The sequence below is a fragment of the Equus przewalskii genome, chromosome 1 (genome assembly GCF_037783145.1).
Source record: "Equus przewalskii isolate Varuska chromosome 1, EquPr2, whole genome shotgun sequence".
NCBI lineage: Eukaryota > Metazoa > Chordata > Mammalia > Perissodactyla > Equidae > Equus > Equus przewalskii.
The window spans coordinates 71,682,110-71,707,741 of record NC_091831.1 but is presented as its reverse complement, the minus strand read 5'-3'; the positions used below and the strand labels follow the sequence as shown (position 1 = coordinate 71,707,741).

Genomic DNA, 25,632 nt, shown 5'->3' with positions numbered 1-25,632 from the left:
CCAATTTGCCCTATTGTTATCATCTTACATTTGGATGGTGCATTTGTTACAGTTAATAAACGAGTGCTAACAAAATATTGGATCTCTTCCAATCTGAGCAGCCTTTAAGGGGTCAATTGTATTTCCTTTTCCATGAATTGTCTTTGCACATGCTTTGCCCATTTTTCTATTGGGTTATTATTGATCTTTTTCTTGCTTATTTATAAGAATTCTTTATATGTTAGAGAAATTAGCTTTTTGTGATAATGAGGTGCTACATTTACCCCCCCTCATTTTAACATTTATATTTTAACTGTACATTTATATTTTAACTTTATTTATGATTCTTTTATGTAGAATTTTTTTTCCTGAGGAATATTTGTCCTGAGCTAACATCTGTGCCAATCTTCCTCTGTTTTGTATGTGGGTTGCTGCTGCAGCGTGGTCGCAGATGAGTGGTGTAGGTCCACGCCTGGAACCAAACCCGGGTCGCCAAAGCACAGTGCGCTGGACTTAACCACTAGGCTATGGGGCCGGCCCCTGGAATTTTTTTTTTTTAATGAAATTAGATATATCGGTTTTGCCTTAAAGAGCTTTTGGAATTTATCTTATCCTTAAGAAGTTTTTGTGAAAATAGAAAAAAGATTTCTCATTGTTTTCTCCTGATTTTGCTTATTTTTCCATATGAACTTGAGAATTATCTTTTCCAATCCAAAAGAAAAGTTGGTGGGTTTTTTTTCTAATTAAACTTTTTATTTTGAGATAATTGTAGATTGAATTGTAAATTCACATGCTCTTGTGAGAACTAACACAGAGAGATCTTTTATTTTGTACTATGTATATAGTACAAGACCACAACATGTATATTAACATTGATAGCATCCACTGATCTTATGTGGATTTCCCCAGTTGTACTTATGCTCATATGCATGTCTATGTGTGTGTGTTTAGTTCTCTGCTATTTTACCACTTGCATAGGTTTATTTATCTATCAGCAGTTAGGATACAGAAATTTCCATCACCACAGGATCCCTTGTGTTGCTCTTTTATAAACATATCCACCTCCCTGCTGTCACCTGTTCCCAAGTTCCTACCTGTCAACCACTTAGCTGTTTTTCATTTCTACAATTTTATCATTTTCAAGAATGTTAAATAAATAGAATCATAGAGTAGCTAAGCTTTTGTGGTCGACTTTTTTTTCACTCAGCATAATTCCCTAGAGGTCCATCCAAGTTGTTGCATGTGACTGTATCCCTTTCATTCCTTTTTATTGTATTCCATGGTATGGCTGTACCAGTTTGTTTAACCATTCACCCAGTGAAGTACTTCTGGGTTTCCAGTTTTTGGCTGTTAAGAATTGAGCTTCTATGAACATTTGTGTACAGGTTTTTATGTAAATATAAACTTCCTATTTTTATGGCATAAATGCCCAATAATACAATTGCTGGGTCTTATGATAATTGCATATTTAGTTTATAGGAAACTACCACAGTGGCTGGACCATTTTTATATTTCTACCAGCAATATATGGATGATTCAGTTTGTTGACATCCTTGCCAATATTTGGTGTTCTGTTACTTATTTTAGCCATTCTAGTAAGTGAGTAGTGGTATTTCATTGTGGTTTCACTTTATATTTCCCTGATGGCTAAGAATTTTGAGCACTTTTTTGTATGCTTATTTGCCATCTGTATATATTCTTTGGTAAAATATCTGTGGATTTCTTTTGCCCTTTTTCTAATTGGGGTGGGGTATTTTTACTATTGAATATTGGGAGTTCTTTATATATTTTATTCCATTGTTGGATATGTAGTTTGCAGATAATTTCTCTAGTCTGTAGTTTGTCTTTTTGTTTTCTAATAGGACCTTTCACAGAGCAAAAGTTTTTAATTTTGATGAGGTCAAATTTATCAGTTTTTTTCATTTTAGGGATCGTGTAGTTGGTGTCAAGTCTAGGAATCATTTCCTATTCCTAGATTCTGAAGATTTTCTACTATGTTGTTTTCTGAAAGTTTTACAGGTTTTTTTTGTTTGTTTTCTGTTGATGTCTGTGATCTATTTGATTTTTTATAAGATGTGAGGTTTAGGTCAGGGTTTGTTTTTCCTGTGAATGTACGTCATTCCTCCAGCACTGTTTGTTCCGGTGAATTGCTTTTGCACATTTGTCAAAAATTAGTTGAGCATCTTCTTGTGGGTCTATTTCTGGGTTCTCTCTTCTGTTCCATTGATTCGTATATCGGTCCCTCCACGAAGACCACACTATCTTGGTTACTGTCCTTATGTAATGAATATTAGTGTTGGGTGGAGTGATTCCTCACACTCTAGTCTTCTTTTTCAAGATTGTTTTAGTTATCCTAGGGCCTGTGACTTTACATATAAATTTTAAAATAAGCTCGTCTATGGCTACAAAATCTTTGCTGAAATTTTGATAGGAGTCACGTTAAACCTATAGATCAATTTAGGCAGAATCTTTACTATCTTGAGTATTCTAATCCAGGAACATGGTATATGTCTCTTCATTTATTAAACTCTTTGATTTCTTTCATCCGTGGTTTATAATTTTCAGCATGCTGATGGTGAGTATATTTTGTTAAGTTTATACTTAAGTATTTCGTTTTGATTGATTTTTGTGTTTATCTTTATTCTGCTGAACTCACTTATTCTAGGAGGGGTTTTTTTTTAGATGGCTTGCAATTTTCTACGTAAACAATTGTGTTATCTGCAATAGGGAGAGTATTATTTCTTCCTTTTCAAGCTGTGAGCCTTTTATTTTTATTTATATTCTATATTTTTCCTGATTGTAATGGCTAGGACTAGTGCTAGAGTGGAAATCCTGCCTTGTTCCCAGTGTTTTTCACTGTTAGGTATGACGTTAGTTTGGATTTTCTGTAGATGCTCTTTATGTGCTCTGTCTTCTCTATTCCTAGTGCACTGACAGGTGTTTTAGTTTTGTTCTGTTTTGCTTTATTTTTAATTATGAATGAGTGTTGAATTTTGTCAAATGCCTTTTAGTGTCCATTGATGTGATCGTATGAATTTTTCTTTACCCTTTTGATATAGTGGATTACATTGATTAATTTTTGAATGTTGAACTAGCTGTGCATATTTGGAATAAACCCCACTTAGTCATGGTATATAATTCTTTTTATGTTGTTGAACTTCATTTGATAGTATTTTCTTGAGGAATTTTATGTCTACATTCATGAGAAAAGCTGATCTGTAGTGTTGGGTTTTCTTTTTTTTTCTTTTGTATTCATCTGGTTTTGATAACAGGGTAATACTGGCCTCATAAAATGAGTTGGGAAGTGTTCCCAATTTTTCTCTTTTCTGGAATGGATCATGTAGAATGGGGATGAGTTCTTTAAATATTTGGTTTAATTCTCCAGTGAAACCATTAGGGCTTGGAAATTTTTAGCTTATATTCACAAGTTTTATTTCTTTAATGGTTATAGGACTTTTAGGTTGGTTATCTATTCCATCTTCTCTGAATCTTGGTAGCCCATGGTTTTCAAGGAATTTTAAAGCCTGTTGGGGAAGTGGAAGTTCCATTAAGTGCCTTCTCCAAGAGGCCAGCTTGGGTATTCTGAGTGTAATGTTCATAGTATTTGCTTAATACCCTTTTAATGGCTGCATGATCTGTTTCAAGAATCCTGTTTTATTTACAATATTGGTGATTTGTGTCTTCTGTCTTTGTCAGTAAGATGTATTAAATTTGTTGGGTTTTTTCAAATAACCAGCTTTTGGTTTTATTGATTTTTCTCTGTTTTCTAATTTTCACTTTCATCCATTTCTCCTCTTATCTTTATTATTTCTGTTAGGTTCTTTTGCACTTTTCAGTTTTCTTAGGTTATTGGTTTGAGACCTTATCTCATTTCTAATGTGAGCATTTAGTGCTATAAATTGCACTCTCAGCACTGCTTATCTCCACCCCACCAACTTTCATATGTTGTGTTTTCATTTTCATTCAGTTCTATGCATTTTTATGTTTCCTTTGAGACTTCTCTTTGACCCATGCGTTATTTAGAAGTGTGTTGTTTACCATATGTTTAGAAATGTTCATTTTGCCTTTCTGTTAGTCATGCACCATAGAATAAGGTTCAGTCAATCATGGACCACGTATACAATGATGGTCCTGTAAGCTTAGTACCGTATAGTCGAGGCATGTAATAGGCTATATCATCTAGGTTTGTGTAAGTACGTTCTTTGATGTTCATAGAACGACGAAGTCACCTAATGATGGATTTCTCAGAACGCATCCCTATCGTTAAGTGATGCATGACTATATTGATTTCTAGTTTAATTACATTATATTCTAAAAACATACTCTTATGGTTTCAAACCTATTAGATTTATTGGGATTTGCTTTATTATCCGGAATGTGCCCTGTCTTGGTAGATGATCTGTGGGTGCTTTAAAAATTGTATATTCTGCTGTTGTTGGGTATAGTTTCTATATATGTCGGTTAGATTTTAGTGAGTTGACTGTGTTGTTCAAATCTTATGTATCTTTGCTGATTTTCTGTCCAGTTTTATCAGTTGCTAGGAGGAGGATGTTGAAGTCACCAGACACAATTGTGGATTTGTCTATTTTTCTGCCCTATCAATTTTTCCTTCCAATATTTTAGGCTCTATTTGGTCCATAGACTTTTAGGATTATTACATCTTCCTGGTGAATTGATCCCTTTGTCATTATGTATTATGGTGACCTCCTGTTCACTCCATTGGTGAGGGAGGGATTCCAGCCCCAGAGTCATGGGGATGGCAGAACAGGCAACACCTGACACTGGACAGATGAGAGTGAGAGCAGTTTATTAGTCACAGACACTCAGAGCGTGAAGGACGAGGACACTGCATGCCATGCAGGGATTGCACTTGGGAGCAGAGCGAACGACCAGGGCTTTGGGAGGCAGGCTTCATACTTAAAAGAGCTTAGGATGACCAGTGGTTCCCTTGGGAGAATGTGATTAGCTTGTTTGAATAAATTCATGGGCTGGCAGAGAGGTGAAGTGAGATCTGTTAGGTTGAGGACTGGGTGGGGTGTAGCTGCTCCAGCTGATAAAAGAACTAGCGGAATGGGGATCCTTTCCCAAAGGGTGCAGCATATCTGGTGGCCTACTCACAGCTAGGCCTTTGGGGCCCTGTGAGGCTCAAAGATGTCAAGGCAGCACATGAAATTCTAGGTCCTACAGTTCAATTAAGTCCCTCTCTTGCTCTGGTAATTTCCTTGGCTCTGAAGTTTACTTTATGAGCTATTAATATAGCCACTCTTGCTTTTTGAAAAGATGAGTTTGCATGGTATATCTTTTTCTGTCCTTTTACTTTCAACCTACTTAGACTGTTAAATTTGAAGTGAATTTCTTGTAAACACCATGCAGTAGGGTTATTTGTTTTTATCTTCTCTGTCAATCTGTCTTTTGATTGGTGTATTTATGTCAGTTACATTTAAGGTATTTACTGATATGTAATTGTTTGTCTGATATTTTATTAGAACTCTGGTTCTAGTTCTTCTGTTTCTCCTCTGTTTCCCTTTTCTTCTTTCTATCTTGATATGTTTACAGTATTCTGAGTGTATCTCTGTATAGTTTTGGTAGTGGTTGTTCTGGGGATTGTGACATCCATACTGTAATATCATAGCCTACTGATACTAACATTTTATCACTCTCAGTAACATGTGGAAACCTTTCGTCCATTTAGACCCCTTTACTTTCCCTATTTTTAAATATCATTGGCTTGAATATTAGATGGTGGTGTAATTTTTTTTAATCTTCAATATGATTTTAAAAATTCATAAGAAGGACAATCTAGTGCACGTATCCATATTTCTGGCCTTTTTTGTTTTTTCTTTTTTTCCTTGTGGTCCCAGATTTCTCCTTTTGTAATTACCCTTCTGTTTAAGAACTTTCTTTAGCAATTTTTTAAGGGTAGGTATGCTGGCAACAAATTCCTGTAGTTTTCCTCCATCTAAGAATGTCCTTTTTTTCCCTTTCGTTTCTGAAGGATAGTTTCAGAAGATATAGAATTCGCAGCTGACAGTTGTTTTCTTTCTGCACTTGAAAAATGTTGTGCCACTTCCTTCTGGCCTCCATGGTTTTAGAGGAGAAATACGCTGTGGTTTGTATTGGTATGCCCCTACAGGTAATCTGTCATTTCTTTCTGGCTGCTTTCAAGATTTTTATCTTTGTTTTTAGTTTTCAGAAGTTTGATTGGTGTGGATTTCATTGGGTTTACTCTGTTTGAGGTTTGCTGAGCTGCTTGAATTTATAAGTTTATGTCTTTCACCAGATTTGGAAAGCTTCAGTCATCATTTCTTTCACCTCCACTCCTTGTGGGATATATAAATGTTAGATCTTTTGTTTCTGTCCCACAGGTTCATGAGGCTCTGTTTATCTGTTTTTAGTCTGTTTTTCCTGTGTTGTTCAGACGCAGTGAATTCTATTGATCTGGCCTCAAGTTCTCTGATTCTATCCTCTGTCATCTCTACTCTTAATATTGAGCCCATCTAGTGAGCTTTTAAAGATTTCTTGTATCGTGTTTTTCAGTTATGTAATTTCCGTTTGGTTCTTTGCTCAGGTTTTCAATTTTTTGCTTGTTGCCATAGGGTTTATAGTTGCTTGTTAAAGCCTTTTTGTAATGGCTGCTTTAAGATACTAGTCTGATACTTCCAATATCTGATTCATTTCAATATTGGTGTCAGTCATTTGTCTTTTCACGTTCCAATTAGAATGTTCCTGGTTCTGGGTATGACAGGTGATTTTCTCTTGTATCCTACACATTTTGGTTATTATGTTAGGAGACTGGGTCCTATGTAATGTTTTAGTTTAGCAGGCAGTCATCCTATTTAGGTTTAGTGTGCAGGTCCTGGTCTACTTTGTGAACTGTGGTTCTAAGGACAATTTAATTTCAGAGCCCTTGCAGTGCTATTTTGGTCTGCCTGGTTTATCTGGTGCCACTGATCCCTGCTGGTGTCACCTGAGGGAACAGAGAAGCCTCCCCAGGCTGGGCTGCCTGGTGTAGCTAGGTGGGGGAAGGTTGTCTTGGCCAGTGGGGCCAGTTTGTTGTTGTGGGGATTTCTTTGCTGCTCCTGCCTGGGCACACATTGTTTTTAGGTAGGGGAGGAGAGTCTCATGCCTGGCTCAATGGCCCACCTGGTGTATCTTGGTGGAGGAAAGGAGATTCAGATCTTCAGGGAAGGCAACACTTGCCCTCACTGTCAGTGGGGCTTCCAATCCATCGCCTTTGCCAGTGCTGCCTGGTTTGCCTGATGTTCCTGGTGAGATCCAGTTTGAGCTGGAGGAAGAATGAGCCCATCTGAGCTGCCTTCTGTTGATAGCTTGGGGGTTGGGAAACAATGTCCCTGAGTCTCCTTTCTGTGGGTTGTGAAGTAGTGAGACACTGGCCACTATGTCATTCCTCTGGTCCTGGGGACCCTCACTAGCTCCTCTTTCTCTTCCCACCTTTCACAGTTCTTTGGTTGTCTCCAGTGCTCTTGTGTTCTTTCTGGAGTTGGTTATCCTTAGTCGAGAGGAACAGAGGAAACATGTCTACACTATCTTTTCCAGACCAGAAATCCTTAGTGGTGTTTCTTACTGTAATTATGTTAAAGGGAGAAGTGGAATCTTCCTGATATTGAGTCTTCCTTTCCAGATACATGGTCATCTTTATTTGTTCAGTAGGTAACATTAATAACACCTCTGTTGGGTCGTGTTGAAGAATGTAGTTAAGGCGTGTAAAGTCCTTAGAGCAGTGCCTGTGTAAAGCACTTAAAAGTGTTAGCTAATGTTATTCCATGTGTCCTTTGGTAGCATATTAAAGCTTTTAAAATTTTAAAATAAACTTCTAGCACATTTCTTGTTAGATTTATTCCTGAGTATTTTATCCTTTTTAAATTTTTTTTTGCAAATGGAATCTTCCCATCTATTATATTTTCTTTGGCTCTTTGTTTTTTTGGCTCTTACATGAAAATATTTTAGTACCATTCTAGATGTTGCCTCCTAAGATGTTGTAACATCTTTTCTTTTAAAGGTAGGACCCATAACTAAAGTCAAAGCTCCAAAAATGTGTGAATGAGTGAGCTCTTCATGTGGCTCGGCGCTGTTCTGCATACTGCTCTTACTCTAAATGCTGTCTTTTACGTAATCTGAGATTTTCCCTAGGTAGGGCACACATTGTGTTGTATTGATCTTACTATTAAGACTCTTTTTCACATGTGCTGTTATCAAGCCTTGATTTTTTTCAAGTCACTCCTTGGACTGTTGGTCTTGGACACTCACCTGTAGGGCCATGCATCCCACCTGTGTGCTTCTCTGCTACAGAGTATCCATCACCTATACTCAAAAAGTAGCTCTTGGCTAAGTGGGATCTCGAAGTAAAGTATGGAAACGTGGATTGGGTCCATTTACTTAATCTAAGCAGGTGATGAAATACTGATAATTTAACAAGAAAAAAAAGCCTGTGTAAGTACAGGATTCTTCTGGAGTGTGCAGCAATAGGAACAGTGAAATTGAAGTGCGCAGTCCACCTGGTGGTGCTCGAGTGTCACATGCAGGCCGTATTCACAGGAGATTCATTTGGTGGTTCTTTTCCCAGAGGAGCTCTATGGTGACTTTGAAGACCTGGAAACAGGAGATGTGCACAAGGGAAAATCAGGCCCAGATACTCAGGTATGACTTTGCTGTGGCCAGGTTTCAATCACTGGTCCTTGATCTGTGGTCATTATGTTCTGAGAGAGGCCCATATTGAGAAGGCAAATCCTACTTGTTATCTGTGTAGATTATAGATGGATGGATTCCTTCCTAAAAATATGGAGGGTGGGGACAGATCAAAGGTTTTTGGTTTATTTATTATTCTTGATATTTTGGGTGGCACTTACTACCTCTTCTTGTCATTAGGATTCTTCAGTCATTGAAAGATTTAGCTTCTGAGTCACTGTCTTCCTTTCCACCATTCCTTTTGCCATCATTCTCCTCTTCTTAAATTTAAGTGCCCTTTTTAAAATACTAATTCCTTGTTCTCCTTAATATTTCTTTAGAACCGTGTCTGGGGAGCATCTGTTGGGTGCTTTGGCATTCCCAGCCAGATTAAGGAATGGCAGTTAATTGTAATGCAGATGTCTAAATGTCTCTTATAGCAATACAGGTTATTTAGAGCCAAAGGCTTGTTTTGTTTTGTTTTCATTATGATTGTTTTCATTATGATTTGTGTCATTATGATTTGTTTCATTATGATTGTTAAGATTTTTGCAGCTCAAATAGAACTTTTAAAATCTGCTTTAATGTTTAAAGAAAAGATCTCTGCAAACTTTTATACAATTTTTTCTTCTGGAAATTGAAGATTGAAGATGTAGAGGAAGAAGTTAAGGAAGAAATTGACCGCAGCACAGAGGAAAGCGCCAAGAAAAAGCATTTGGATAAGAAGAGAAAATTGAAGGAAATGTTTGATGCAGAATATGATGAAGGAGAAAGCACATATTTTGACGATCTTAAAGGAGAAATGCAGAAACAAGCACAGGTACGAAAACTCAGTTCCTGTCAGCCTCATTTCAAGGCTATAGTATAGTGTTGTGAATATGTAACTTTATTTAAGTGTCTGCTCCCTGACCTGCTTCTCTGCCTGTTGTTTGGACTCCTAGGTCGAGATGCAGATGGGTGTTCATTCATGCAGTCTTGTAATTGTTTCTTCAGTCAGAAATTCACCAGAAAGATATTAGTGCCTATTTTGTACCAAGCAGCAAGGAAGCAAAAATGGCTGAGATACAGCCGCCACTTTTGAGGGTCTCACAGTGTAGTGATTTGAGACAGTGTGTTTATTTAAATGCAAGCGTTGCCTTAGCATTCTGATTACTGCTCCCTGGAACCATAATGATATATTCTGAATGGGTATGTGATTCTTGGCCTGTATGGCTTATGAACACACCCGTGCTCTCCAGGGAAGGGTTTCTGAAAATTCACCTTGGTCAGAGTTCAGAGGATATTTCAAGTGTAAGGTCAGATATGGAGATAAAGGGAGCATGGGGAACGCTGAAAGGGAGATAGTCTGGCCCTCCTGCCTGGGGAGGCTGAACAGGCTGAGTTGACAAACTCACTCTGAAGGAGTCACCAAGATACGTATGCAGTCATGGTGAGTGTTTAAGTTGTGCTTTGACAAGTGGGGCTCCCAAGAAACCCTTTAAGCTGGAACATACCTTCATGTGCCTTATGTAAGTTAAGTATATACTTTGTGAAAATGTGATCAACAGGCTTTGCTCAATGTAGGCCTTCATCTAGTCAAAGAAGTATCTCCTGGTTAGTCATTAACATAGTGGTTTCACGTCTTTGCGGACCTTTGATAGACATCACTAAGAAATGTAAAGCTAGTTGTGAAGTGTTTGCTTCAGGCCATTTACAATTTAAAGTTACCTAAAACCTTGTGGGCTGTTGTAAAAGACTTGTAATTTTTGACTCTAAGTGTACGGGGGCCAGTGGGGTGTTTTGAGCAAAGGAGAGACATGCATGATCTGCTTACCTTTGAAAGGATTGCTCCAGCGAGAGTTCAGGAAGATTAAAGTGCCTCACGCTGGGAGCTGAGGAGCAGTGTGGCAGTGGAGGTGAAAGAGAAAGAGTCAAATTCTGGATATACTTTATTGGAAAAGTAGAACAATAGGATTTCCTGGTGGATTGAATGTCGGGTGTGTGAGAGAAATAAGGGTGGCTTACTGGAAGGATTGGGTCATCATAACTAAGATAGGAAAGCCTGTAGTTGGTGCAGGTTTGTCCCAGAAGATGAAATTTGGATCTGTTAAGTTTGAGCTAATCTTTCAGACAGTGGAGTAGTCAGTGAGGAGTTTGGGAGAGAGGTTGGGGCCAGGGATTTACGTATTCAGTCCTCAGCATTTAGATGCTACTTAAAGCCATGGAATGGATGAGATACCCCAGGGAATGAGCATAGAGACAGGAGAACAGAGGACCAGGATGGACACTGGGTGCTCCATAGTAAGAGGCTGGGCAGAGAGGAAGAAGCAGCAGTGGGGATTGAGCAATGCTCAGGAGATAGAAGAAATCTAAGAGAACGTGAGGTTTGCAGGAAGCCACCGTAGAAGGAAGTGATAAATTGTTTTAAACCCTTCTGATATGTTAACTATCATGAAAACAAAATTGACCACTAGATTAGGAGTGTGGAGGCCTTTAGTGATTTTGGCAAGCATTTTTATGGAGTGTGGGTTAAAGTCCAATTTAGGGGATTTAAGAGAATGGGAGCAGAGTAACTGGAGACCGTAACTGTAGAAAACTTCTGTGGCATTTTGCTTCAGGGAGAAGCAGAGAAATGGGGCAATAGTTGGAGGAAGTGAAGTCAAAAGAAGGTTTTAAGGTGAGAGAAATAACAGGCAAGATCTGTTAGAATAAAGTCCAACAAGAATGGATGAATATCCAGTGTGCAAGCGGAGTTTGGCATTAAATAGAGGCATGGATAAGTAATCTGTAACAGCTGCCCAGCAGCACTGTCTGTGATCGTCGAAATGTCTATCTGTGTTCTCCTGTTTTGTAATCTCTAGCCACATATTGATACCACTTGAAACGTGGCTAATGTGACTAAAGGACTGAATTTTTACATTTTTATTTAATTTTAATTTCATTTCAGTTGCCACATGTAACTACCATATTGAACAATGCAGAGCTATAATAAAAGGCTGGATATGAGTGTCACCCCTGGTAGATGGGGTGACTGTGGAAGTTCTTTTAGATTGCTTAGTTTTTGAGTGAATTAGTCAACAGCTGAGAGTAAGGATGAGGGAGGAGATAATGGGTGTTCAAAGAAAGGAGAAAAAGTGTGAAATAATTGTTTGGAGAGTAAGAAAAGAAAGTGTGGACTCGGGAAGTGAAGGGTGGTTGCTGACCAGCGTTAAGGGCTCCTTTCAGGGTTGTTTACATTCTCTATACCTTAGAGCAGCAGAGAAGAAAACAATTGGGACATATCCTGAACAAACTGTAAAGGTGAAATGTATATTGTTTTTAATAGCGATAAAGCCTAAATAATTCTGTCCATGGTTCTTTTATTTAGAAATTGCTCATTTTTTAAATGTTAATCTTAATTTATTAAAGATAACGGCATTGTGGGGTTTTCATTGTTCTTTTCTCCTCTCATATATAGCTTAACCGGGCAGAATTTGAAGATCAAGACGATGAAGCCAGAGTTCAATATGAGGGGTTTCGACCTGGGATGTATGTCCGAATTGAGATAGAAAATGTCCCTTGTGAATTCGTGCTTAACTTTGACCCCCATTACCCAATTATTTTGGGTGGTTTGGGCAATAGTGAGGGCAATGTCGGCTATGTACAGGTAGGTACCCTTTGCTGCACTCTTGACACTTGAGGGTCTTCAAACATGCTTCCACCACTAATCTTACTGAAATCTCTTCTCCCTCAGATGCGTCTGAAGAAACATCGTTGGTATAAGAAAATCCTAAAGTCCCGAGATCCAATCATTTTTTCTGTAGGGTGGAGGAGATTTCAGACCATCCCGCTCTATTATATTGAAGACCACAATGGAAGACAGAGGCTTCTGAAATACACCCCACAGCACATGCATTGTGGAGCTACTTTTTGGGGTAAAATATGGTTAGAATAACTTGCTTTTAGGTTAATTTAAACCTTTCGGGCTTCATCATTAATAGTTTTGCTTTTTTCCTTTCATGAAATCCCAATTCGTAAGATTTTTCTCTTTTTTTGGATTGGAGTATGTATGTAAAACAGAATCCAAAATGTGTGGTTCACTATATATATATTTTTTGTTTGTTTGTTTCTGTTTTCTTTAAGGTCCTATCACTCCACAGGGAACTGGCTTCTTGGCAGTCCAGTCTGTTAGTGGTGTAATGGTAAATATCTTGGATGTTTTATTTTACAGATTGTGTTTGAGAAGTATATATGAATATGGAATATGTACATGAAACTTTAAGTGGAAAATGACTCATTTTTAGTATTTATAATAAACTTTGCTTTTAATTTTCTTACATCTTTTTAAATAGGGTGTGGGAGTAGAGAAGAGGGAGATAGAAGGATAATTGTCATGGTACTGATGGCATTTCATCTTTTTATGTATTTTTGGACTTCTTTTCGAACAGTATTTAAGCAGCGTTCACCATGTGCTGAGTGATATACAGGCGTAGCTCGGAGATACTGCGGGTTCGCTTCCAAACCACTGCAAAAAAGCAAATGCCGCAGTAAAGCGAGTCACAGGAGCTTTTTGGTTTCCCAGGGCATGTAGAAGTTATATTTACACCATATGTAGGTATATCAGATACGATTCAGACATAGGACTACCCTGAGTAATGCTGGTGTAGCAAAGTCTGTTCACACAGTCTTTGTTTGATCAATCAGAGCAGGTGTTATTGGCCCTATTTAACAGAAAACAGGGTAATGAGCAGATGGAGTCCTCCCTGCGGGTCCACAGTTTAACTTATTAAACGTTGTGAGCAAATTTTCATATTCCTTTTCATTCCAAATAGATCATTGTTGTGAAATTATGTTATATGAAATCACCCTCAGGAAAATACTCAGGACATCATCATTAGTTGCATTACAGTTTCAGGTTGCTTTTGTTAAAATGCTGTTTTGCCTTTCAGATGTTCTTCTTTCTTAGCTGATTGTAAGTGAAAGGCACTTCGGTAATTTATTGCATTACAAAGAATCGTAGTTTTTCTCTTGCCGATATTAGTCCTGTATTCAAATTTTGGGGGTTCCTTTTTAGCCTGATTTCCGGATAGCTGCCACAGGAGTTGTCCTTGATCTGGATAAATCCATAAAAATTGTGAAGAAATTAAAGCTAACTGGTTTTCCATTTAAAATTTTCAAGAATACTTCATTCATTAAGGTCTGTATGTCGGTATATTCACATATTTATAAAAGTGTATATTGTTAAAGGAGGAATGAAATACTTCTAAAATATAAGTCTAATGTTTTCAGAAAAGTATTTGAAATCTTTAATAAACTTGGTCTTTGATATTTTTAATTTACTTATTTATACTGGTCTCTGTGTTACTTAAATATGCTCAGAAATCTTCAGGTGAAGTAAAATAGATTTAATAATTTAGGCTATTACTTGTTACTTCCGTGTGAGACTGTCACAGAGCTAATACTGAAAATATGCAATCATTCACTAGTCTTTGTTTCCTATCTTTTTGGTTTGTGTTAAGAAAGGGGAGAAATTATAGGCTTGTCAAGCAGATCAGTAGAAAAGTAGACAAAATAGTTTGCAAAATACTTGTTGGCAAGGGGCTGGCCCCGTGGCCGAGTGGTTAAGTTCGCGCACTCCGCTGCAGGCAGCCCAGTGTTTCATTGGTTCGAATCCTGGGCGCGGACATGGCACTGCTCATCAAACCACGCTGAGGCAGCGTCCCACATGCCACAACTAGAAGAACCCACAACAAAGAATATACAACTATCTACCGGGGGGCTTTGGGGAGAAAAAGGAAAAAGTAAAATCTTAAAAAAAAAAATAGATAAATTCAAGATTTAAAAAAAAAATGAGTAAAAAAAAAGTTGCAAGTAGAATTGAATTAAAAAAAAAATACTTGTTGGCAAGGGTGCAGAAAAATGGGCACTCTGTCTTGCAATATAACGTGGGAGGATAATTTGAGCAACATTTATTGAAAATTTCATTAGTGGGGGTGTTTCCATTAAAAACACAGTTAAGATTATCATAAAATGTTCTTGTAATATAAGGTAATAGTACCATTAGTGTTTATCTAGCTCTCTTTATTTTCTGAGTCTGTGCGCCTGAGTCATAGCGTATGAGCTGTAGTCCAGGCCTGTGAGATGATAGCAAAGGCTGTCTAGGCCAGTTCAGTCCAATAAGTATCTTTTTTGACCTTCTCTTCTACAGAGATACCAGTGATGGACATGCTAATGAGTCCACAATAGGGTCTTGATTAGTGTTACTTTGGGGAAAATACAGTTGTATTCTTTTTGACCTAGTGATTCCACTTTTAGGGGGAAAAATACATTTTAATTATTTTATCACCCTTCAATGAGTTTTTTTTTTTTTTTTTTTTTAAAGATTTTATTTTTCCCTTTTTCTCCCCAAAGCCCCCCGGTACATAGTTGTGTATTCTTCGTTGTGGGTTCTTCTAGTTGTGGCATGTGGGACGCTGCCTCAGCGTGGTCTGATGAGCAGTGCCATGTCCGCGCCCAGGATTCGAACTAACGAAACACTGGGCCGCCTGCTGCGGAGCGCGCGAACTTAACCACTCGGCCACGGGGCCAGCCCCTTCAATGAGTTTTTTAACCAAGGATATATTTTTGAACTAAGAGGTAAAGTATCTGATTTTGTGTGTTTTAATTTTTTTTCATGTACCTGTAGGGAATGTTTAATTCTGCCTTGGAAGTGGCAAAGTTTGAAGGTGCTGTGATTCGAACTGTCAGTGGAATAAGGGGGCAGATCAAGAAAGCACTCCGAGCTCCAGAAGGAGCTTTCCGGGCCAGCTTTGAGGATAAGTTGCTGATGAGTGGTAAATATCCTCTGTGATGTGTTCACGACAGCATGTCACCATTCACTGTTGACTTCTAGCCAGCGTGGAGTAGAGGCTGTAGTTTAGGTCTTTAGAAAAGCAGGGTTGGCTCCAGCCCTCCCCAGCTGGAGCATCTTGTGCAGTGTGCCAAGTCACACTGTGTCTGGAGCCATGTGGTTCACACCCAGTAAAAGTTGTGTGATATTCAAGAGCAGTTCACTAGGTGAAGTCTCTCTTCAAATGCTGTGCTACCAGCTACGGAAGTTTGGGGTGAATGTTTTGTTCTTTTGTTTGACTAGATGGATATGAATCTTCTTTTGAAAATGTTAAAGTAATTTCCTCTCTTTCCAGATATTGTCTTCATGAGAACTTGGTATCCTGTCTCCATTCCAGCCTTCTATAACCCAGTAACATCTTTGTTGAAGCCAGTTGGTGAGAAAGATACCTGGTCAGGAATGCGAACAACTGGTCAACTCCGCCTTGCCCATGGTGTCAAACTGAAGCCCAACAAGGATTCTCTGTATAAGGTACGGCCATGCATGTGCCCTGTAGATGGAGGTCATCCAGATGCTTCTACATAATGTTGTCTAAGCTTTGAATTTTCAAGTAGAAAGTCTAACATTAAATTTGAACGAACATGTTGTGTCTTCATAGAGTATTTTAGAAAGAATGCAGTAAAGTGGTAATGTTGGTTTTCTAAGGTTTAAAAAGGAGACTTAAACTTTTCATTGTATACTCTTTTGAACTATTTTTTTCCACCATATACATGTATTACTTTTGCAAACAATGTGCTAATTCTTACTGAAGTAATGTTGGATTTTTGAAAGTTTTAATAAATGTTTTGCTGAAGTGTTAATGTACCTGCAGAAAAGTACACAAATTATAAGTGTACAGCTCACTGAATTTTAACACGCCCAAATCACCACCATCTGGATCACACAATAGAATTACCAGCACAACAGAAGCCCCCCTTGTGACCTCTCCCAGTCACTACCCCAGCTCCATCTCAAAGATAGCCACTGTTCTGACTCCCAACTTGTAAATCAGTCCTGCCTCTTTTTGACTTTTATAAAATATAGCGTATACTATTTTGCCTGGCTTCTTTCATTCGGTATCATGAGATTCATCCATGTTCTTGTATATAGCAGACATTCATTCATTGTTATCATTGAGTAGGGTTCTATTATATGACAATGTCAATTTCTCCATTGATGGATATTGCTTCCAATTTTTGGCCCTTACAAATGCTACCCTGAACACTTTCATGCAACTTGTTTGGTGTGTGTGTGCACACACGGCTGTTGCATAGATCCCCAGGGCTGGGATTGCCGGGTTACAGAGGATGACGCCTGTAGTATTCTGAAGTCATAGCAGGTTAGACTCCCACCAGCAGTTTGTCAGAGTTCTAGTTGTTCCGCGTCCTTGCCAGTAGTTGGCCTCATCAGTATTTTATTTTAAGTTCTCAGTGCCTGTCTGGATTTCCATTTTCATTTAGATTTTGGTCTCTGAGAACTTCCATTATTCTCTTCACAGTTTAACACTACATTTGAAAAGATTTGTTTGTGTTAATGTAAGATATTTAATTGTTTTGAAATAAGAGGATTGTTCAGGATATCAGTCTGCCATTCTGCTGGAAACAGAGGTTTCCCAAGCATTACTTTTTCTATAATAGTTAATAATAAAATTTGAATCATGCTACATGAATTTCTGGGAAAATACACTTCAAGACATGGTACTTGTTGTCCAGCCTGTGGTGCTTACTCTTTTTTGGAGAAGGTGATTTCTCTGATTTGTTTTATTTTAAAGCATTTTAGGTTCCTAAACAGAGAGTATTGAATATTATCGTGGATGGTGTCTTTAGTAATAAATTTAAAGACACAGAAGAAATATTGTCTATATAGTTGGCATCGACCTTTTTAAAGGTCTAGGGCAGAACTTTCAACTTATTAACTATTTCTGAAGCAATTAAGAATTTTGGTTATCTCAATTTAAGCATAGAACTTAGATTACCTTAAAAATTGAATGTAGAGAGTATTTTGCCTTCCTCTGTTGTTTAAATCTCATTTTTCTCAGCTGGTCTTCCATTAGAAACACAGTAAAGTTAAACTTAATGAGAATCAGGAATGGGGACACTTGGGCTGCTGATTGGAGGAAGAACTACATCCTTAAATCCAGAGAGGTTGATAGTCAAGATGAACAGCTAGATTATTCTTGTTAAGCTAGGAAAAAAAAACCTCAGGGCCAACTCTGCTAGCCTAGTGGTTAAGTTCAGTGCCCTCCGCTTTGGTGGCCCAGGTTTGGTTCCTGGGTGCAGACCTACACCACTCGTCTGTTAGTAGCCATGCTTTGGCGGCAGCAGCCTACATACAAAAAGAGAAGATTGGCAGTGGATATTAGCTCAGGGCAAATCTTCCTCAGGAGAAAAAACACCTCAGTGCCCCAAAGATCAGGTTTGAATTTTCCATTAAAAGAAACGTTGCATCTGTTCCTCTGCTCTGTTGAGACCCCATAATCCATCCTGTAGAAGTGGGCACAGTTGATTTCTTGAAGAATTATAAATACATTCTAGCTGTCTTTCTGTTTTGCCTAGAGCCGTGCATGTCCATTGAGGCAGTCCATATTTTGATGGATGATGAAATCCTCATTTCTGATAGTCAGCAGACTCTGGTGTTATTAATCTTGTGAAAAATCAGTATGTCATAGTCTGTATTTTATTTTTCTTTTCAGCCGATCATGAGGCAAAAGAAACATTTTAATTCGCTGCACATTCCAAAAGCCTTGCAGAAGGCCCTGCCATTTAAGAATAAACCCAAGACCCAGGCAAAGGCAGGCAAGGTGCCGAAGGACAGGCTGAGACCAGCTGTCGTACGGGAGCCTCATGAAAGGAAGGTACTGTCGACGGATGGCTTTCTGCACGTTGCATTTAGACTTGAAAATAATGCTTTCAGCAGCACACTTGGCGTTTCTACTGCATTCTCATTTTTCATCTGGAAAGGATAAGGGCCAGACTTACTCAAGGCACTAGAAACTAGAAGTTGGAGGAAAGGCCAAAGTCCATTTCCCTTGTTTTGTTTAGTCCTGCTCTGCCTTACGCATTTTAATGGGGAGTAATAGGCACACAGCTGGCGAATCACTCTGTTTTAGTGGTACGTAGTATCCACAGAGTGATTAACGAAGGTGGTTTTGTGGTGAAGGTTGTTATTTAAGTATTTTGCTAAATAAAGATGCTCCTACTTACATCGCCATGCAAATTATGTTTCCTTAGTTCAGTATCAATTTTCGCTGGGTTAATATTCATTTGGATCATGGATCAATTCTAGTTTTGATAGTCAGCTGAAGTGTTTGGGCCCCTGACTCTTGGAGGGAAAGTGTGCTGAACTGTTAAGGATGTCGTGATGCTCACTAGGTTTTGTCCTTGTCAGATCCTTGCACTGCTGGATGCCCTGAGCACAGTGCACAGTCAGAAGATGAAGAAGGCCAAGGTGCAACAGCATCTGCACAATAAAGAACACTTCAAAGCGAAGCAGAAGGAGGAGGAAGAGAAACTGAAGCGACAGAAGGACCTCAGGAAGAAGCTCTTCCGAATTCAGGGTCAGAAAGAAAGAAGAAATCAGAAGTCCAGCCTGAAGGGGCCTGAGGAGCAGTCGAAGTGAGCTCCAGGCAGATAGAGATGGCTGGTTTCAAATATTATAGTACTCATAAACGACAAGTCAGGGGACGAGCCCAAGAAAGCCGTCTTTGTTGGATATATCGCCCAGACTGTGCCTTTGAGAGGAGAAGTGGAAACTGCTGGCAGCATCTAAGTTATGTTGAGATTAAAGCAATATAATTTATGATTTTGTAGATTCCCTCACATTCCTCTTACCTATCTCAGTTTAATTATTTGTGCTACAAAAATATCATTAAAATATTTTCCTGTTAATTTTGGCTTAGTAGTTGTCATTAGGGATGAATGCTTGATGATTGTGGATAACTACTTATTTTGCCACCTTCATGACGAGTCTTCCAGAAGGGGAAAAATATTAACTTGAAACCTCAGCTTTAGAGTAAAGTTTTAAAGCAGAGTGTATGGTATAGTGCACAGCCCTGTTTCCCAGAGGCCACATGACATGCAATAGTGCAGCAGCCTGACTGCGGCTACGAGAATCCAGCTGCTTCTAGTAAGCCAGACTTACAGAGATTTGCAAAACTGTAAAACAATGCCACTTTCCCACAAAGTATTTTTGCTTTGGGAAATATTTTTCACGAGAATATGCTATTTATCTTACCACATAATGGGCTTGTTTTTGTTATTTTAAAACAAATTAATAAAAAATACTTTAAATTTGTCTCAGCTTTAATTTCTTATGTAGTAAAAATTGATAGATACAACCCACATGAAAAACAACTTTTTGAGGTCCTCATTCATTTTTAAGAGTGTAAAGATCTTAAGATCCAAATATCTGGGAGCTCCTGCCCTGAACTACTCCCTCCTGAGAGGGCCACCCTGTGCTGCTCGCCACTGTGTCCTCAGACCTAGTGCTGCCGGTGCCGGGCACCTCAGGGGGCTGCAGTAAATGGAGGAGCTAATTAAATTCCTGCTCTATCAGTGAATGTGCTTTGGGATTTTTCCATACCTGCCAAGACCCTGTGGCCTGGCAGCAAGTGCACAGAAGACAGAAGGGGAGCTGCTGCTGAGCTTTCTGCCTGCCTGAGCCATTCTGAGCATGCTCCACCTGCCCAAGACCTCATGTGTAGGAGGTGGCTTGCCAATCTCAGGGTTAGGGGGGACTTGAAAGTGATAATGTGCTTTAAAAACCCTAAGTTCTGGGGGCTGGCCCTGTGTCCTAGAAGTTAAGTTTGGTGTGTTCCACTCAGTGGCCCGGGTTTGGTTCCCAGGCATCAACCTACACCTCTGGTCAGTTGACTGTGCTGTGGAGGTGACCCACATACAAAATAGAGGATGATTGTCAAGATTTTAGCTCAGGGTGAATCTTCCTCAGCAAAAAACAAAAACAAAAACCCATAAGTTCTGGCAAAGTTAACAAAGAACATGATGAGAACCTAATAGGGAAGTTGGTATCTAAGTGGAGCTGCTTCACCATCCTCTTAAATTTCTTTTCCCTCCTGTGAACTGACTGAAGATGGCCCCAGCACACAGGACTGGCTCAACTCAAGGAGAAAGAGCCTGGCCCGTGCAAGCTGCTGCCCTCCACCGAGGGAAGGCAGCCGGAGCGCCAGCCTGAAGGGCCACCGTGACCAGGTTTTTCTCTCTGGACACTGCCATCTGATTGATAGAAATACGGTGCTACCACATTAACAGAAGGGAAAAAGAAATAGGCGAAATGAATTTTCATATTTTTAAGCCAATATATCTAAAATACTATCATTGCAACATATAATCAATACAAAAATCATTAATGAGATACTTGACATTCTTATTTTTTGTCAAGTCTTTGAAATTTGGTGTCTGTTTTACTTTCAGCACCTCTCAATTCAAATGCTAAGTTTTTTGGAAAATACTTGATCTATGTTTAGATTTCACAAAAATTAGTTGAAAAAGTAAGATTCATATACCCTGGTTTGTTTCAAATATAACTGAATCTAGTACCAGTTTTAAAATTTAAATTTAGAGTAGTTACAATTAAATTTCCAGTTCCTCAGCAGCAGTCACACATTTCAATCACTTGATGGCTTTTGTGTCAGTGGCCATGTTGAGGACGTTGTGGCTCCAGACAGAATGGAGATCAGGGAAGCCTTGCTTAAAGGAAGGAAGTGACCTTGATCCATAATCTGAAGAAGCAGGTTAATTTGGCAAAGGATAGGAGATGGGGAAGGGGAAGAGTGTCAGGCACCAGGAAATTATGTGCAAAGGCCCTGTGGCACAAGGCAGCATGATAACTGCAAGGCAGTGGTTGGAGCCAGGACAGGCAGAGAGTTGCAGGGAGCTGGAGTGGAAGATAAAGAAGGAAATGGAGAGGCAAGGGATGAGGCTGCATTAAGATCCTATCTTTATCCCAAGATACTGGGAAGACCTTGGAGAACTTAACTGGGACAACATGGTCAGATTTGCGTGATTTAAAAATTCCCTTTACTGCCGGGTAGAGAAGAGTTTGGAGGGAGTCCAGGGATAAGTCCTGGGAGGAGGCTGACACAGGAGTGCTGGAAGGTGGTGCAGAGAGGAAGTGGATGCTAGAGCTTTAGGAGGTAAAGTTGGAGGTACATTGGATCTGGGAGTTGTGAGGAGAAATGGGTTGTCAGAGAAGGCCCCAGGACTCCCAGGTGTCTGGCTTGCACTGGGGGCTGAGCTGGCTGGGATTCAGGTAGAGTGATGAGCTCAGATTTAGGGCATGGTATCTATGGGACAGCCATGTGGAGACATCTGAGGAGGTAGTTAGAAACGCTGTCTGAAGCTCAGGTTGATGTTTTATCTGAGCTTAAAATGCACTCCTGAGAGGCATCAACACCTACCTGGGGGTGGATGGAATTATCTAGGGAGGGGTCAAGGTTGAACACAGGTAGGTCTTAGTCCAACATTCTTTCTGTTAGTTCAGTATCTTCATGTCCTGCAAAGAAGATCACAAGTCCAACCCAGCTATGCAGACCAGTGCCCGAGAAGCCCAGGTGATCTTGCTGGGGTTCACTTGGCTAAAAGCTGAGGAGGTCCAGCTAAGCAAGGCTGTGCACAGAAGCCAGACGTGTAAGCGACATCAGCAAAGAGGGCAACCTGTCTTTCCCAATGTCTTAGACCACTACACACAGACTTGACTGTGCCGGTGCTGAGGTGCAGAGAGGGTCTGGGTAGGGGACTCCAGGCTCTGCCACTCACTGTGATGTGACTCTGGGCAAGTTCCTGAGTATGTCTAACTTTCAAGTTTCTTGGCTGTAAGATGGGGATAATAAACTGATCTTGCAGTTTGTGAAGATTTAATGATACTACATACAAAGTGACTGGTACAGAATAGATTTTTAAATTTTTTGTTTCACCTCTGGTCCCACTTTAAAGAAGTGTATAGGTCTATGAATTTTGACACATATATAGATTCGTATAACACTCCCTCACGCTGTGTAGCCCAACCCTCTCCCGCCCTGACTCCCTGCTAACTACGAATGTGTTTTTCATCACTACAGCTTTGTTGTTCTGAGAATATCGTGTAAGAGGAAACATACAGTTAGGTAATCTTTAGTAATTGGCTACTTTCACTAAAAAGCATGGCTTTGAGATTAATCCCAATTGTTCTGCGTATCAATGGTGCATTCCTTTTGATGACCAAATAGTATCCAACTGCACAGATAGACGACAGTTGGCTATCCATTCACCAATGGAAGAACGTTGTGGTTGTTTCCAGTTTGGGGCAGTTATGAATATAGCTGCTGCAAACATTTGTGTAGAGGTTTTTGTGTGAGCATAAGTTTTCATTGCTCCAGGGTAAACACCTAGGAGTAGGACTGCTGGGTCACATGGTTTAACAGAACAGTCAAACTGTTTTCCAGAGTGGCTGCACCATTTTGCATTCCCACCAGCAATGAAGGAGAGTTCCAGTACTCTGTCTCTTCACCAACCCTTGGTATTGCCAGTACTTTTTTATTTTAGCCATTGTGGTGGGTATGTAGTAGTATCTCATTGTGGCTTTAATTTGCATTTCCCTAATGACCAATAATATTGAGCATCTTTTCATATGCTTACTTGCCTTTCATATACAATGTCCTCTTTGGTGAAGTTTATGTTTAAGCATTTTGCTTACTTTTCATTTGAGTTGTTTTCTTATTGTTGACCTTGAGAGTTTTTTTCTATATTTTGGAATAAGTCCTTTGTCAGATGTGATTTGCAAATATTTTCTCCTAGTCTATAGCTGTCTTTTCATTCTCTTAACAGTGTCTTGCAAAATTTTAAATATGTACCTAGTTTATTAATTTTTTCTTTTATGGATTGTGAATTTGATGACTAAGAACTCTTTTTCTAGCCCCAGGTCATGAAGATTTTCTTCTATGTCTTTTTCTAGAAGTTTTATAGCTCTATGATTTTCATTTTGAGTTAGCTTTTCTACAAGGTGTGAGATTTCGGTTGGTGTTTGTTTTTTTTTAACTTATAGACAACCAATTGTTCTAATTCCATTTGTTGAAAGACTATCGTTTCTCTGTTAAAATACATTTGCATTTTTGTCAAAAATCAGTTGGGCATATTTGTGAGGGTTTATTTCTGGGCTCTCTATTCTGTCTATCCCTTTGCCACACAACCTTGATTATTGTAGCTTTATAGTATCTCAAAGTTGAGTAGTGTGAGTCTTCTAAATTTATTCTTCTTTTTCAAAATTGTTGCAACCATTCTAGGGCCTTTCCCTTTTGGTATAAATTTTAATAAGCTTGCCTACATTTGCAAAAAGTCCTGCTGTGATTTTGATTGCATTAAATCTGTAGGTGAATTTGTAGAGATGTGACATCTTTACTCTGTCGAGTCTTCCAATCTATGAACATAGCATATCTCTCCATTTACTTAGTTCTTCCCTGATTTGTTTCATCACTATTTTATACTTTTCATCATACAGATCCTGTGCATGTTTCTTTACGTTTATGCCTAAGTTTTTAATAATTTTGGAGCCATTGCAAATGATACTAATTATTTAAATTTAGGTGCCAAATTGTTTGCTGCTAGTTTTTAGAAAACTGATTGATTTTTGTGTGTTGAACTTATATCCTACAACTTTACTAGATCTATTTATTAGTTCTGGGTCTTTTGGGGCAGGGGAAGACTCCTTGGGGTTTTATACGTAGACCTGATGTTTGGTGTATTGTCTGCAAATAGGTTCAATTTTTATTCCTTCCTTTCCAACTATATGCCCTTTTTTCTTGATGTATTGCACTGGCAAGGACTTCAGTATAATATGGAAGTGGAATGGTTGGAGTGGTGAATGTGGGCATCCTTGCCTTGTTCCCAATTTTTTTGTAGATGCTCTTTCTCAGTTTGAGAAAATTTCTTTCTGTGCCTAGTTAGCTAGGAATTTTTATCATGAATGGGTGTTGAATTTTGCCAAATGCTTTTTCTGCATCAATTTATATAATCGTGTGGTTTTTTTCATCTTTAGACTGTTAATGTGGTGGATTACATTGGTGTATTTTTCAAATATTGAACCAACATTGCATTCCTGGGATAAACTTCACTTGGTTGTGGTATATTATTCTTTTAATATTTTGCTAGATTTGATGCACTAATGTTTTGTTGAGGATTTTTGCATCTATGTTTATAAGGGATATGGGTCTGGAGAGTTCTTGTGTTTTTATCTGATTATGGTATCAGAGTAATGCTGGCCTTATAAAGTGAGTTGGGAAATGTTCCCTCCCCTTCTAGTTTTTGGAACTGATTGGGTAGAATTGGTGTTATTTCTTCTTTAAATGTTTGTTAGAATTTGGCAGTGAAATCATCTAGGTCTTGAGATGTCTTAAAAATGTTTTTTTAACAATGAATTCAATATCTTTAATAGTTATAGGGCTATTTGGATTATCTCTTTCATCTTGAGTGAATTTTGGTAGATTATGAAATAGAATTGATTTATTTCGTGTAAGTTGTCACATTTATGAGCCCAGAGTTATTTGTAGGATTCCCTTATATCCTTTTATTATCTTGGGGGTCTACAGTGATATCACCTGTTTCATTCCTAATATTAGTGATTTGTGTCTTCTCTACTTTCGTTCTTTGTCAGTCTTCCTAGAGGTATATTAGTTTTATTGATTTTCTTCAAAGAATGAGCTTTGGGGTTTCATTGATTTTTCTCTATTCCTTTGCTGTTTTCAATTTCATTGGTTTCTGTCCTTTATTATTTCTTTCCTTGTGCTTGCCTTGATTTTATTCTGCTCTTCTTTTTCTAATGTCTTAAGGTTGAAGCTTATATAAATGACTTGAGGTCTGTCTTCTTTTCTAGTATAAGCAGTGAATACTGTACATGTCCCTGTAAGCACTGTTTAGCTGCGAGTCCCAACCAGCCTTCTGTGGGTTGTGGTCACAATGTCAGCTCCATTTACAAAGCCCTTGCAGTGTTATCTGGGTCAGTTCCACATGTGCACTACCCAGTAGCCTATGTGGGACCTAGACATCGATCTATCTCTTAGGTCCATTCTCAAAGTCAATGGCATGCTGTTTAGGGTTGGATCTATGCATGCACAACTGAGGAGGGAGCCCAGGAGCTCATAAAGAACTTTTGGG

At 38.8% G+C, this 25,632-nt stretch overlaps 1 protein-coding gene across 3 annotated transcripts in view; it reads left to right on the top strand.

The window, feature by feature from the left end:
- BMS1 (BMS1 ribosome biogenesis factor) overlaps positions 1-19,377 on the top strand; it is a 38,989-nt gene extending 19,612 nt beyond the window's left edge. For all 3 annotated transcript variants that reach the window (XM_008519599.2, XM_008519601.2, XM_008519602.2), the window contains exons 14-23: positions 8,564-8,637; positions 9,308-9,484; positions 12,101-12,289; positions 12,377-12,557; positions 12,766-12,824; positions 13,697-13,819; positions 15,308-15,455; positions 15,807-15,982; positions 18,183-18,344; positions 18,878-19,377. In XM_008519599.2, coding sequence (XP_008517821.1) covers positions 8,564-8,637; positions 9,308-9,484; positions 12,101-12,289; positions 12,377-12,557; positions 12,766-12,824; positions 13,697-13,819; positions 15,308-15,455; positions 15,807-15,982; positions 18,183-18,344; positions 18,878-19,108 — 1,520 coding nt within the window. In that variant the 3' untranslated portion in view covers positions 19,109-19,377. The remainder of the gene's footprint in view (positions 1-8,563; positions 8,638-9,307; positions 9,485-12,100; positions 12,290-12,376; positions 12,558-12,765; positions 12,825-13,696; positions 13,820-15,307; positions 15,456-15,806; positions 15,983-18,182; positions 18,345-18,877) is intronic.
- The last annotated feature ends 6,255 nt before the right edge of the window (positions 19,378-25,632 follow it).